This window comes from Pempheris klunzingeri, chromosome 1 (assembly GCF_042242105.1).
Source record: "Pempheris klunzingeri isolate RE-2024b chromosome 1, fPemKlu1.hap1, whole genome shotgun sequence".
Lineage (NCBI taxonomy): Eukaryota > Metazoa > Chordata > Actinopteri > Acropomatiformes > Pempheridae > Pempheris > Pempheris klunzingeri.
In genome coordinates, this window is record NC_092012.1 from 6870020 (window position 1) to 6885439 (window position 15420).

At 38.7% G+C, this 15420-nt stretch overlaps 1 protein-coding gene across 1 annotated transcript; it reads right to left on the bottom strand.

Annotated features, from left to right (window-relative positions):
• Positions 1 to 718: 718 nt before the first annotated feature.
• On the bottom strand, positions 719 to 14410 carry bbs4 (Bardet-Biedl syndrome 4). The gene is made up of 16 exons (XM_070829944.1): positions 14351 to 14410; positions 13011 to 13053; positions 10200 to 10279; positions 9259 to 9322; positions 8910 to 9021; positions 8586 to 8658; positions 8089 to 8142; positions 7876 to 8003; positions 6555 to 6609; positions 6342 to 6410; positions 5984 to 6136; positions 4170 to 4341; positions 3823 to 3892; positions 3567 to 3711; positions 3273 to 3477; positions 719 to 1587 (listed from the first exon to the last, which is right to left on the bottom strand). The coding sequence occupies exons 1-16, from the start codon at positions 14408 to 14410 to the stop codon at positions 1439 to 1441; spliced, it is 1632 nt and encodes a 543-aa protein (XP_070686045.1). The 3' UTR covers positions 719 to 1438.
• Positions 14411 to 15420: the final 1010 nt, after the last annotated feature.

A 15420-nucleotide genomic window follows, 5' to 3' on the forward strand; every position in this document is an offset into this window, starting at 1 on the left:
AGTTGATGTTGGGATTTGGAGGCTCTATTGGTATTTCTACCAAGTAAATACTGACAGTGTGAATCTTTAGTCTCTGATGCGCAGATAGAATTTTCTTTCTGTCTGTCTTCCAGTAGTTTGTTTGTTTTTGTCTCTAAACTACAAACACCGGGGGTTTAATGTTTAAAAGCCGTCAAATATTAAATACACAGACATAAACATATTCCTCTTTCTAGACTTTCAGGAGGGCGTATTTCATACATATTTTTGGTTAATATTTACAAATTGCCGCATCCGTATTGTAATTCATACACATAAATAATTCAGTTTGTACATGACCTTCAGCACGGATAATTTATGAGGTCCTATCTTAAACCACAGCAGTTTATTCCTTGTTAATAAGTCGTCCCTCCCAACAACCATGAAAAAAAAGTTTCTCGATTCTATCCCCACTCCTCACATACAGGAAACTAACAGTATCACTACATAATCAGATTATATTTTAGAAACAGATCGATACTTGTTCACAGTTTCAACGTTAGCATAGATGACAGAAATGTATTATTTTAAATTTATTCTGGTTCAGAACTTGGACTGTGTGTTAGATAATTAAACAACACTGTCCCCTGTTGGTGGTGTCTGCTGAACTAAATGAACTTCACGTGAGTATGAAACAACACACAAACTGGACTTCATAAATGAAATGAGGCACCTGTTTTCTTTAAAGTCCCTTATTTAATATTAAATACATTACTCTCTATAAACAGAACATGTATACACATATAAAAGCATGTATCACTATTTACACTCAACCTTCAAAAAGAGCTCTATCATACAAACAAGCAATATCCTGGAACTATTCAAAAACATCCTGTTCTGTACTCAGTGTTCTGTGATTGTCGCAGCATTTCCGTCACATTTATCTAGCTGCAGGGACACCCAACAGCCAATGGCGTCCCTAGAAACGTTCGAACAAGGAAAATTCATCATTTAACCTTATTGCTGAGCTTATCCAAATATTAACACTTGGAAATGCACAAACGCCTGTATTACCATTTTGTTCAACACAGATTCTTAAACTGTAAAATCCACTGGCAGTGGTTTTGACATGTGCACCAAACCTGCCACGCCGACATAGATTTACGAGAAAACACTTGATTATCCCAGAATTTTGGTTTACAAAGTGACAAGCGATGCACTCACATTCAACACTCCTGAAATAAATGGTATGACAACAGTGCACATCGTCTGGCCCTTTTCAGTGTAAAGTAAATGACTGTGTAGGACATGAAACGTCTGTGCACCATGTACCTAAACGAAGAAGCCTGTAACTCTAAGCTTCATGTCTCACTACAATGAGCTAGTAAACCACAAATAGCTTGGTCACTGTTTAAGAGTCTTAATTTGAGAGTGATCTTGTGACAAAGATGTCGAGTAAGAGCGGAGCTGGCAAGCTAATTCATTCCTCCACCTTAGATTTTTTCTTGGAGGTTCTGGGTTTGGCTGAATCTGCAGGTTCTGGGGAGCCTGGAGGATCACTGGGTGGGCTGGGGGCTTTCTCCACATCAGGTTCTGGCTCAAGGGGCATGGAGGGGGCTTTGGAAACTCCTGAAAATAACAAAAGTATTAGAGGTGTTCACAAGAGGTCTTTTAGTTCCCAATGACTTTAAATGTGATTGTCTTGAGATATTTCTGTGCCCACTGACACAGTTATATAATCTACAGCAGCATAGACCCTGATTAAGAATTAAGAATTAAGATACAGACTACTGTCTTTTTGTATGTATGTTTAAAAAAACATCTTGAGACAGGTTGAGAAACTAGTATTTACAATGTAGAAAACACAAATAAAAAGAGTTCTGAAAAAAAAAAAAAGAGAATAATAATTAAGATATGGTCACAAGACACTTCATTTGGCCAATATTCACTCCGGCTCCCAATTAACACAGAATAAACGGACAAACCCAGGCGTGTATTTCCTGTTTTAATGCGATCTCAAGCTGGCTACAGCAAACTTGCAGGGCAGAGGTCACCTACGCTCAGCTTTAACCAGGGGGATGTGCACCAAAAGGTCCCAGTAGAGGCCAGCGGAAAAGATGATGCACCGTATCATTAAGTCATTCTTCCACCATGTACCAATACTTTGTTTCGTATATCAGCACCTTACCAAAGTACAAACTGTAGCCTCATAATGGCTCTGGAAAGTATTTCTTCATTCATCTAATTACAACCTATCACTTTTTGAGGCTGAATGCAGTGTAATTTTAATGAAGGGAAGCCTAATGTCGCAGCACCTTTGGAAAAGATATCGTATATATAATTACATTTTCCAGTTGTGACATCCCACAGACAGGCAGTTTAGACTGGCCTGTTTATGTGGTGCAATTTCATCCCATGTATGTGAAGTATTAAGGAGTACCAGTTTGATGCTTTAACTGTACATTTCTAACTGTAACAACTAATTTGCAGTAGAACTTAACAGTCTAGTACATCCAACCTCTCTAGAGGTCTCTAGCAGTGACTTGTTAGTATACTGCTCAACATTATGGCTGTGTGGTTCAGTATTTACAGGCTATATTTGTATATTCACAACAAGTTGGATGTTAAGTTGGCTGTTGTGTGTTGGAAAACAGATAAATAGTCAGAGCTGTGTAATTATGTTAAATGTCTTGGTCTGGTGACCAAAAGTGGTTGAAAACACAGCTCACAGGCTGTGAAGAAAAGCACTCCTGTGTGCTTACTTCTGAGTGCTGTAAGCTGCAACAACCATTTCAGAGTTGCCTTGAATTTATTAGCTTACCTGTGCGTCATTTTTCCACACTACTGATTTTCTTATATTCTGAAGAATATATATTGGCTGGAGGTTAGGTTCCTTTTTCACATATTTCATTTGGCCTTAGCCAATGTATTCAATCTGCTACAACAGTGCAGGCAAGAGGCTGTGAATACACAGGGAAGAAGTATTGTTGAGTTCCCATTTCAAGTAAAAAAAATTGGGCTTTGGTTTAATGGAGAGAGGTTGAGGCTGTGAACTTTGTCATCACCTGCAGTGAGAGTGTAATGCTGGACTTTTGTGACACCTCATTTGGGGTTTTTGCTCAGAGACATTCAGCATGGCAAGGTCTCATCAGAACCTGACTCAGAGCTGGACCTTATTTTGACTCGACTCTAACAGCTTCATGCTGACACCACTGAAGTGTCTCTTCGACGTTTCAAAACGTCACACCAGAAGCTACACAGGGGCAACAGAATGTTAACGTACTCTTCCTACAACCCATACCGGTAGTTTGTACCTGTCGGTAGCTGGATGTTCTTGTTGTAGCTCGCGGCAGAAGACATGGCTTGGCCCAGAGCTTGGTTGGTACCAAGGGGAGCACCAGGGGTTTTGGCTGCTGCTGCAGAGCTTTGTTTTGATTTGGAGTCTTTGCCTGGTTTAGTCCAGACCACACTCTCTGTCACCTGCAGGGCAGCTCCCATCTTCTGAGCCATGTCCACTAGCTGTTAGTGACAAGTGAGTGAAGACTTAAAAATACTGTAAGACATGGCTTTAACAATTGACAGTGAGACATCAACAGGATCTTAATTACCTCAGGATCAAATTCAAAGTTGCTACTGCTGTCTCGAAGAAGGTTGACTTTCCTCTCCATCTCCTGATACTGCTCCAGTGCGCCCTTCTTCTCACCATGATTATAGAGGAAGATGGCAAAGTTCAGGTTGACCAGAGGATTGGAACTATAGGAAATTGATCACCGAAGGAGCAAAAGAAAATAATAAATGATTAAGCTATAGATTCAAATTCAGACACGAGGTACATATAAGGTAGAAGGTGTAAGACAGACTCACTCGTCAATTGTCACAGCTTGTTCATAAGCTCTGGTGGCATTTTCTACATCCTCCAGGTTTGTTAGAGCCACTGTTGAGAATGAGTATAAGTCAGATGTAAACTTGAGATACTGTCAAATGAAGAAGCAGTCGACTATTAAACAAGACACTTTGGTTATGAATGCAAGCAAATGATTACATTCACATTCAGTATGTTTAGTTTGTGGTATGTACTTTACAAAAGGTACAATACGTATCTTTTGTAAAGTATCAAATAAAAGCACAACAGCAAAATGCTAAATAGCCAGTAATTGTTGCCACTATTCTTGTCACAAGTAATCAATTTACTTGTCTTTGTCTCTCAGTACCTGCCAGTAACATGTAGATGTCCCCCATACGTGGGTTCAGGTTAATGGCTGCGCTGAGGAAGTGGAAGGCAGAGGCATACTGCTGCATGGTCAGGTGTACCAAACCCAAGTTGTACAACACTTTCCAATCAAAAGGAGACAAGTAGTGGGCCCGCTTCAGGCAGCTGATGGCCTGTGGGAGAAATGAGGATGACAGAGACACGTCAATAGCTGACAGGAGAAGCTGTTAGGCTCGTATCTTTAACATATATTAAAGAGATAGTTTGATATTTTTTGCAGTGGGGTTGTATGAAGTACTTATCCATAGTCAGTGTGTTAACTACAGGTAGGTTGTGGTCAAAACACCCCCCATTTTGGGGGGATGTGAAACATTTACACACAACTCATGTGAACGGGATCAGTAGAAAAACCTATTTTAGCCCAAAACAAAAACAAAACAAAAAATCAGTATCACGCTATATTTAGAGTGTTTTCACTGCTTTACATTATCATCAGACAGCCCTCTCCAGCAGGGAAATGAAGCTGTTTTCTCTCTCTGAGCTCTCTTCAAAGTCACCAGACTTCATTGACAAAAATAGCAATTTTACCTCACAGAACATGAGAGTTGCTGGTCTATTATGGCCTTGGTGAGTATGTGTTAGTGTGTAACATTGGTGTTTTAAATGGTTAGTTCAGATCAGAACAGTAGACCAGCAACCTCTATGTTCTGCAAGCTAAAATTAGTTTGTGTTATTGGAATCTAGTGGCTTTGAAAAGAAAGAGACTGGCTTTAGTCCCCCGACAGAAAAGGCTGCGTTGTAAAGAGGTGAAAATATTCTAAATATAGCATTCACTGATGTTGACTTTTTTGTGGCTAAAATGCCTTTTTTTTCTGCTGCCCCCTCCACAGTAGTGCATTGCTATGCTTCTGTGCAGGTAATCCTGCCTGCTTCTCTGGGAGCGTGCTGACCGCCATCTACTGTAGGTACTTCTCTAACTAAGGATAAGTACCTCATACAAACCCACTTCAAAAAAATCCCATTAATATTAATATTATTAATATTCATACTACCTTAGGAGCATATGAACCAAAGTAAGTAACAATTAATATTTATTATTATGACCTAATCTTTCTGGCTCCCAAACTGATAAAAATATTGTGATTTATGGGTAACCAGTCTGCTAGATGATGTGCGCAATCAGGCTGTAGGCAGAAGAAGAAGTACTCAGATCCTTAAGTAAAATTGCCTATAAAACAAGTATAACATTTACAAGTAAATAGTGCATTCAAAATGCTTGACCACTATTAACACTAGGGTGTAATGGTCATGCATGGGTCCCTGCTTTGTTTCTCTGTTAATCAGATTGTTAAAACTGATGTGTGCAACATACATTTGTATTCATCATTTGGACTTTTCTCTAATGTTTTTGGTGAAATATTGGATAATTTGACCTCTTTGGACATCAAGAGCTTATTTAAATGAAACCATCTGAGATGTTTGAAGGTAAAATCTCTTTGGTGGAAATGTTAAAACTCACAGACATCTGAAACACGACAAGGAGCCCCAACAAGACAATGCTTTTTTATAAGAGGTTAACATAACAGGGCTTTTGTTTTTGACAAAAAACACAATCTGAAAAGTAAAGTAGTTTAAATTGGGAATAATCCAGTAAAACTGTATCAGTAAATCAAAGCTACTTTCCAACATTGTTGGTATCAACTTCCAAAATTTGAAACTAATGGCAGACGTCCTATTTTAAGGAACAAAACAGAATGATGAAAATTAAATCCTAAATTGGCAAACACAAGTTAACCACTAAACAGTATTACTCACGGCTACATATTTCTTTTTTCCAAAGAAGCACATGCCGATGTTGTTCCACAGAGGAGGGCTCTCAGGGACAGCACATGCTGCCACTCGGTACTTGTTCATGGCCACATCAAAGTCACCATGGGTCTGCATCATACTGCCTGCAGCCAGGATGGCCTGGGAATAAAAACAATGATTAGAGTCATATTAGAGGAAGATGTACCATTTGAAACTTCACATGATGAAAGGCAAATGGTAACACCTGACTGAGAATGACCTTTTATTTTAAACTGCTTTAAAAGTCAGATGCACTGTCCTCAGGTAGCTTAGTAGTAAACTAAGTTTATACCAAAGCTGAATGTGTGTTAAAATACCAACATACCGTATAATTGTTGGGGTCAAAAGTGAGGGCATTTCCAAGGTGCTCAAAAGCTTTTTGGTATTTCCCAAGCTGGCAAAAACATGAACACAGAAAATTACACACTACTCCCTTTTAGACGTTTCTGACACCTACAGTAAATGTCCCTCTTATCTTGTAGTCTTGTGGTAACTGGTGCATAATTCCACTAAAAAGGTTATTAAAAAATCCACCTACCTGTAAAAACAGCAGGCCAAGGGTAGTCAGGAGTTCAGTGTTCTCTGGAGAGAAGCTGAATTGAGAACGAGACAAGTCAGATGAAAAATGTCACTTTATCTATGCCTGTAATTACATTTAATGCCTGCACTTATTCTTAAGCAAACATAGTTGAGATTCAGGGAATCTGCTGATTATTCAATCAGGATTTGATTCAGCATAATTTTAGAGCATTAATTATAACCTGTGGGGGGGACGATGTAGCTCAAAGAAAAAAAAAGGGCAGAGAAGAGGCAGATCGGCATTAAAATAAGATTCACAGTGGTATATCTCATTAGTAGTAGTACACCAGTACTGGGGCACTTGATTAATTCATTTAACCCCAACATGAGGTAGCCATAATGAGCCCTATTACAGACACTGATGTCATTTCCTTATTTTTACACCCCGACCGTATGTTTAAATATTCAACACGTGAATAGAAGTGGAAGTGAACAGAATTTATACTGAACTGAAATGGGCCCCTTGTTAAAATGTAAGATGTAGACTTTGAGATTGAAGGATGATCGCTTGTTGAAATAAGCTCCAAAAGACTGACAATCATCAGATAAATCAAGAGGGAGCCTCTTGGAAGCAAACAACCTCTTCGAAAACACCGTGTTTTATGGTAATCACTTTTTAGTGTCTTGAGAGACTGTCATCAGTGTCGTGCTGAGGCTGTGTACTTATTAAAAGATTTGGGTTTATTTTATCTATATTATTTGGTTTTGATGAAAACTCAAACACAGAAACATGTATAGTTAATGTTACAATTTACCTACAATGATTGTTTATTCTCCATATAAATTCCATAAAATGTCTTATTAGTGCTTTTTAATGTTACACTAAACACTAAAACTACTTGTGAAAAGAATTATAGTTGATTGCATTATGCATGCGTACTAACAAAACTATACAATAAAAATGTAACATCTTAAGTTTTGTCATTAAATTTGTCAAAACAACTAGCATGAGGGGGCATTGGTGCATGTGTTTATTGAAACACAGATGTCTACATGACTGTGTTGTGTTTGTACTGTAATACCAATTCTGAGCTTCTTAAATCTTGCCCCTGATAAATATCCTGTATTATAACAAAAAAAAACTACGACTAATCCTGAAACTAATAAACACTAAACTAAAATTAAACATTTCTAAACAATAAAATCCAGACTGAAATGAGCAACCCCATTCTGGAAACTGAAACTTACTGAAATGAAAAAAATACAAATTAAATAGAAACAAAACCTGATGAAAAATACAAAACTTTAATAACTTTGGTTCACATTTAACCTTTACTTACTCCACTGCCCTCTTATACACCTCGATGGCCTTGTCAGTTTCTCCAGCCAGTAAATAAACCTTCCCGAGCATCATGAAAGTCTTGTCATGTTTATTTATCTGGAGAGCTGTGTTTAGATGATCCTCAGCCTGACGAAGACAGAAGATCAAAATTAATAAATCATCTTGGAATTAGCACAAATTGTAATGTATTGTATTAAATCTGGATACTCACATTTTTGAAGTCTTTGATGAAGAAATAGCACAACCCCAGATTATGACTGATCTCCTGGGGTGAGAAAATGTCAAATTACATTTGGGGCCTTGACAGAGACTGAGCAAAATTATATTTCCAAATATTAAAGTTATTTCCATCTCTGCTGAATACAGATTCTACATTATTAGTGACCGTGGCATTAGAGGGTGCAGTTTAAATTTCCAAAACATCCTAGTTAGAGTGATTAATGGTCCTGCCTGGCCAGTTGAATACCAATTTTATAGGCTTCACAGTATAAAGGCCCGGATCAGTTTGGACGTGCAACCTTGGTGCTGTTTTTGATAAATTGTTGCATTAATAAGAAAAAGAGGCTCAGTTGGACATTTCCCATTCTAAATAAGGGGGGGATTTGTTGAGAGGACTTACCGCTGTGTTTTTAGCCAAAGCCCTCTAAACACTTTCCCTAAAAAACTTTAGGACTAAGTAGAAATTCAAGAGTGTTTATAGTCTTTTACCCAGTCTTTCTCATTGAGCCTTGCAGCTTCGTTGTAGAATTCAATAGCTGCTTTGTGCTTTCCCAGGAGAAATCTACGAAAAGAATAAACAATAATCCATATGAGAAATGTATCAGTCTTAATCACTGTGTGATGAATAGCTAGTCTTACAATCCTGCAACAGTGAAAAATAGTCACTAGGGGAGGATTAATTTTCCCTACAGTATTAAAAAAATGTTCTGGTTCAACCGGCCTGCATTTTGGCTTCTATCACTGTGTATTTCTCGCCTATGACTGCTTTGGAGAAGAGTTGATGCACCCCAGGCTTGTGGGTAATGGACTCACAGTGATCTGGCCACTTGCTTGAGATTGTCAGGGCTGCTGGGATTAAGGATGGCACAGCTCTGAAACAGCTCCAGGGACTGTTGGATCTTACCCTCAAGGCGCAAGATTAGTGCTGTGGCAAGAAATAAAGACACAAAGAGAGAGGATCATCTACATGAGGAAGTAAAAAAACACACATTAAAAATCAAAGGCACAGCATGAGGTCCAAAGAGCAGATTTTGGGGAAATAAATGATTTATCGAGGGGCTTGGGCGTTACTACAGAGCCTTCATTTGATGTAGCGATTAATTAACATCATACATCTTACATGTGTTAGAGGGAAGGGTTTATAAAAAAAACTATGGCTCACCTTGAACATATATGGCATATTCACACATTCCATTAGTCTCCTGCAGTTGTTCTTTGATGATCGCCTACATGGACACAGAACAGGAGACAATTTCTGCAAATTTCTGAGGTGGATGTTATTTCTAGCATGTGTGAACAGGAGCACTGCTAAAATTAATGGCTACTATGGTTGAAACATTTCAGGCAGTGCTGAATACAAACGCCAATGCGATTCAGTCTCTAAATAACTTACGGTCCCAACCAAGACTAAACAGACAGACAGAGTATTATAGCCTACTCTGCACATCTGCATTGTAACAGACTCTGACAGTACGGTATTTTTCCATCCTTGAAATTTGCTTTGCCTGGCTGTGTGGTAATTTGGTGGCCAGAGCAGAGTGCACAGTGCAGGGGTGGGAGGAGAGGCGCGAACAGATGGAAGGGTTCATTCAAATGATGCAGCACAAAGCAAGTTCTTGGTATTTTCGTGGAAAATGTGGCTTTGACTCTTCTCTGAGAATAGACTTCTCAGAAACACGTCTGTTTCTGGAGCAACAATAATCTGTTGCCAATCTGATGATTGTGTAAACAAGAGTAAACTGAAAACTTGGAGCAGGAGTGCAGGATAATGCTCCCTCAGTTCATTAAATCTCTGCAGCCATTAGAAGGCAGCAGGACAGATATGATTAATCTACAGCCTCCAATTAGAGAAGTGCCGCGGCAGAGCGCAGTGCCATTATACACAGCCATCCGTTGTGTTTACCTTCATTAACTCATGACAAAAATACCTCATAAATTCCTCTAAACTGTCTCTAACAGATCAGTGCAGTTTATTAGGCCGTAATAAAATACAGAGTTAGACAAAATCCTGTATATGTTAGGTATTCATTACCCCATTATGTTTAAAAGGTAAATCAGACCAATGCTGAACACAGAGAGAATGGAAGAATGGAGGTACTTTACCTTACAGGTATCATAATCTTTGCGGATATAGTGGTGGTGGATTAGCCAGTTTCTCCTCTCCACAATGGGAAGCTCTGGAGCTGGGAGGAAGAATACAATAAGATGAAAAGACTACAATGTTAAAAAAAAAAAAAAACCTGTGATACTTTTAAGCTCATTACCCTTTGCTGTTCAGATGATGTCTTATTTAGTTGATAGCTGAGTGATTAATCCTGAACGTGCCCTCCTTTCCCCGTCGTTAGTAAGTCTCTGATCTGACAGTTAACACAGATATAACACTTCCACCTAAATCCACAGGCTAAAATTTAAGTCAATTCGCCAGGTGCACTGCAAATCTTAGCTTGTTAGCAGATTTTTACTTACAGCTATGACTATTAAGAGCTATGTTTATTTGGACTATTTTTAATTCATACAGTCTTTTTTTTTTTTTTTGGCAGCTGAATAAATAATCCTGGAAGCGCCCTCCCTCTGCAGTCACCAGCAAGTCTTTGATCTGACAGTTAACATAGATGTAACACTTAAAACTAAAAAACCCCAGGCTAAACCATAATCGATTCACCAGCTACGCTGTAAATGTCACCTTGTAAGCAAGTTTTTTTGAAACAAACACTGCTTTTATTTTCTGTCACTCGTTTAATGCCTCGGCAGGTGGAGATATTCTGCCCGTTGCCAGGGCAACAATGTCTCTCGCAAGCCAGGTGCTTGTGACAGAACAGAGAGGGTATAGAGTCAGAATGAGAGAGGGAGGCTGGAGGTATGAGCAGCACAATACAAAGGCAGCTTTAGAAAGGGTTAGGTAACCTCAAGAACCCAACCACAATGCTCCAAGTCTTCTTCCCAGTGGAGTACAACATTTCATTTCACAAGGAAGCAAACGTAATTCCAATTCGAGCGAGTTTGATTCTGGTAATCCTGTTATCTTGCACTTACTACCTTCCTCTGAGGCTAAAAATAGGATTCGAAGCAATGTGAAATGAAGTGCCAGGATTTGAGTCTGTCACTGACATTGGGGAATATCATTAATGAACTGCCTGTTTAAAAATACAGTGTGAATTACACTAAAGCTCCCTTCTGTTTTTATCTGTCAGCGCTTCAAGCAAGGCTCTCTTGATTTGCCGCGAGAAACTAGAGCCTCCTCCAACTACTTCAGAGAAATCCTCTCCATCGCTGAGTGTGAAACTGCATGGGCTTCACACGTTTGCCCCGTCAAGATTCAGAATGGCCCTATTTGTAGCGCCCTAATCCGCTTTCTTCCTGCTGAGACAGCAATAATATTCTTGTCTCTGGGTTTCAGCTGTGGCCCTGTGGTGCTCCAGTCTCCACATACACAAAGCAGGGCATATTTGGTGAGCAGAGATGGGATACATGTCTGACACGCATTCTTCCAACCACTGTATGAAAGAATGTTAGAAAGGAGCAAAGAAGAAGAGCGCAGCATGAGGTCTCCTAAATATAGTCCTGTGAAAAACTTCATCCCAAACATGGAGGAATTCTCTCATTGTTACATTTGATCTGGCTAATGCTAAGACAGATTTGCCTTCCATGTGCTTCAACCATCTGTTAAAGGGGGATAAGAGCAGAGGAGAGGCATGCTGAGATCAAAAGACACATGGGGGGGAATGTAATGGAAAATAAGATGAAAATTATTTTGGTGGCTTTAATACCAAAAAGTTCAAAAACTCTCTGGCTTGTCAAGTAATTTAGTCGCATATTCTGCCGCCCACAGACAGAAATGTCTTGAAAAAAGACAAAACAAGGCAGATTGCGATACTAATGTTAAGAAACTGATACTGAAACATGTTGTACTGGAAACAGGTGAAATGAACGGTAATAATAAACTGGTTTGAAAGAGGCGGATTTTAGGTATTTCTTGTTGGCATTTATGCTTCCTGGATGTAGTAGCTGCATTAAACGAAATGTAATAAAATAATATAATGCATTTTAAATATGCATTATATAAAAATAGTATGAATAAATTCTTACAGCTTTATATTCATTTTTATACTTCTTCTATACCCTTCTTCTATTATGTAGTTATTCTATGTATTGCATTTTCAATAGTTGGTTTCTTTTCCAACATTGGTGTATTAGAGTTATCAGCAAAATAAAAAAAAAATACTGTTTCTGACTTAGTTATGGAGCTTGTAGCACTTCATGTATACAGTACTGTACACTTTCATACATTAACCAACTAAAATCCAATTTTACTTTCAGTATCTTTAGTTTTCTTTACTTTTTATTACTTAATTACTCAGTCATCATCTGACATTACTTAGGCATTTGATTTGTCTCTTCTTACTAATATACTACTAACAATATATTCTTATATACAGATATATATACCACATTAAGAGCTTGCTTGCCGTCTCACAGATCACTGCACAGGGATACAATCCCAATGCTATATACTTAATTGCTCTTACAGTCTTAGCAGTGCTGGCAATAATTACAAAACAAAAAAGCTTAATCCATGAGCAACAGCATTAACTGGTTAACGGGACATTAGGCCATAATTATGATGACAAAACACTCAGAATGATGTTTGAACGTTTTCCACACAGAGAGATGTCTTGAGCATGGCTCAGCAGCATTCTGTGTGCACAGCTTCCTTTAAGCGACGGTAGAAAAAGGGTGAGGGTGACCTCTGCAGGACGATTATTTCCACACTCTTTTAGTGTGTTACCAGTTACAGACAGACTGTTGAAATTAATGATCAAACAGTGGGTGTCTTAAAAGCAATTCTGTTGTTTCAAAACAAAAAACAAAATCCTTTTGTGAGATGATTTGAAAATCTCAACTGTCACATGGTACCTTTGGGTGCCCGACGTTTCTTGGCTTCGGTAGCAACTGGAAGCTGAAATACATAAAATACAACACAAACAAATACGTAAGTAATAGCATATGATTCATATTACAGAACAAAACACGCTGGAAACCATCTATCAGTGCTTCACATGAGCAGTATGTACAGTGGCCCCACCAAAATAAATTTGCTCCACCCAAATAGAGATTTTTCTATTGTTTCTTCCTGTTGTAAGGCCGTGTGTAAATGCAGCTCGACATTCAGACTGACTGACATGTCAATTATTTACAAGGTCTAATTCCTAAAAGGTGCAAACATATAAGGGATTGACTGGAGATATTTATATGAGTGAGCTGACAGCCTTTAACTAAATTCCTGGTCTACTTAGGACACCTGAGCTATCAAATGCAGTCCATTATGACAGTCCTGCACCGACTCTTGAAGCTTCAGGTTTTTGATCAAGTGATGCTGACTTTTAGCTGGCATATGTGTCAGAGACATGATGATATAACTTTTTTTTTTTAAATTCTAATTGATTTATTTTTTTAAATGAAGACAAGCAAGCCCACTGACACAAAGTCACTCCATCTACTACAAACAGTCGTTTCTTTAATTACTTGTTCTCATTGTTTAGAGTATAGTGTCACAGATTGAATGCTTATTACAGTGAAAGGTGGTATTTTGGAGGCCTAAATGTTTTGATCGGCTACCTCACATCACTGACACCTTGTGTGCAGGTAGATGCACGCATGCGCAGTCCCACTGTTTTGCTTCACACCATTTTTTTCATATTTGACTCACTTGTGGATTGCTTCGAGTGCAGCCTCTGACATTTTGGTACCAACAGTGCATTCAAATCCTCTCTACACATCATGACATGCTAAACACTAGATTTAACCATAATTCAGCTGGGATTCGTGGTGAAGCCAGCCTCCGTAGCTGCAGAGGTGGACAGTTAATAACGTTATCTAACCAAATGTGAAGTCTGAAGCTAACGATGATCCACAATGCACGTTTGCCCTGCAGCGCTACCTGCGTATTTCTATTTCTGCCACCTTAATGTGGCTACAAGCTAGCTGTTAGGGTTTAGCTTAGACAAGTGAGATTAAAGACAGGATTCAAGGCAAGTCACCGCTAGCTGTGGGTTAATCAACTTAGCTCCGACTTAGAATAGGTTAGCCGGGCAGGCTGCTAACATTCAAATGGCGGGCTTTTAACGTTATACGACGGCTAACAGCCCAAACCTAACGTTATGTTTACTCGGAAACTATCCCAGCTTTCGCTTCGTCCAGCGGCATGTTTGTGTTTACTCCAGAAAAACGCTAACTGGCTTTGGCTGTGCACTCACCGCCGTTGGTTTCTCCTCGTCCGCCATCTTGGGATGATCAACACTAGAAGCCGTTGCCATGGACACGCCAGTGTAATGCGGATGTGTAGCTGGTTGGATTTATGAATGTGTCTCAGAGTGACTTCACCCTCTACAACCTCCACCGGACACATTTTAATGTTTAGTTCAACAGTCATACAACATATATTATATGTTAAAATAGGGTCTGCACATGGATGCATTAAAAAGCGTATTACTCCAAGGGGACTGCTAATCTAGCAGACACAGGCAGGACTTGATCACAGCCAAAGGCCCGATATTCACATGTAAGCTTATGTTTTATGTTTTGAAGTTTAGTCAACCATGTTTGCAGAGAATATGCTGCAAAAAGTCCTCAAGACCAGTAAAAGATCAGCATTCAGATCCTTTACTGAAGTAGAAGTACCAATACATTCATGTAAAAGTACTCCATTACAAGTCCTGGGTTCAAAATCTTACTCACTGTAAGTAAATGTAGAATAGATTAGTTTTTATCTTAAGCTTTAAATGTGTAAGCACTAACTCTGAAGTGACTATTAGAAAAGGCTACTGATAAATGTGAGGGGTCGTGAGATGATTCATGTGATAGGAAAGAAGTTCTGCTCCACTAATTTGTTGTAATTTTTCTTTTTCTCTGGTTGCTTTTTGTGAAATGTTGGATAATTTGGACCCTTGGGAAAATGTCTCTTAGGTGGAACTGCTAAAACTAGAGTCCTAACTAGACACTGATCTCTGTTACAGCACAAAAAGGTTGAGAACCACTGGTTTAACCTATTATCTGTTTTTTTTTCACTTCTTAATTGTTTTTAAATTTGAAAAATAGCTCGTAATCGAGCAGCTGTCAAATAAATGTAGTGGAATAAAAAGAACAATATTATAATATATATTTGCCTAATATTGTGGAGAAGAAGCACTATGTTGGATAAAATGGAAATAGTCAGGTAAATTACCTCAAATTTGTACTTAAGTACTTTGGTGGATGCACTTAGTTACTTTCCATCACTGCTGAAGAAAGCAAAAATAAAATCAACCCTCTTTTTCAGTACATCAAA

Excerpts from the sequence above, each read along its gene's own strand:
- bbs4 (XM_070829944.1), bottom strand. The coding sequence starts at position 14,410 with ATGGCAACGGCTTCTAGTGTTGATCATCCCAAGATGGCGGACGAGGAG. Across the intron at positions 10,280-13,010 it reads GAAACGTCGGGCACCCAAAG|CTCCAGAGCTTCCCATTGTG; the intron begins GTACCATGTGAC and ends TCTTCCTCCCAG. Across the intron at positions 9,022-9,258 it reads ATATGCCATATATGTTCAAG|CACTAATCTTGCGCCTTGAG; the intron begins GTGAGCCATAGT and ends TTCTTGCCACAG.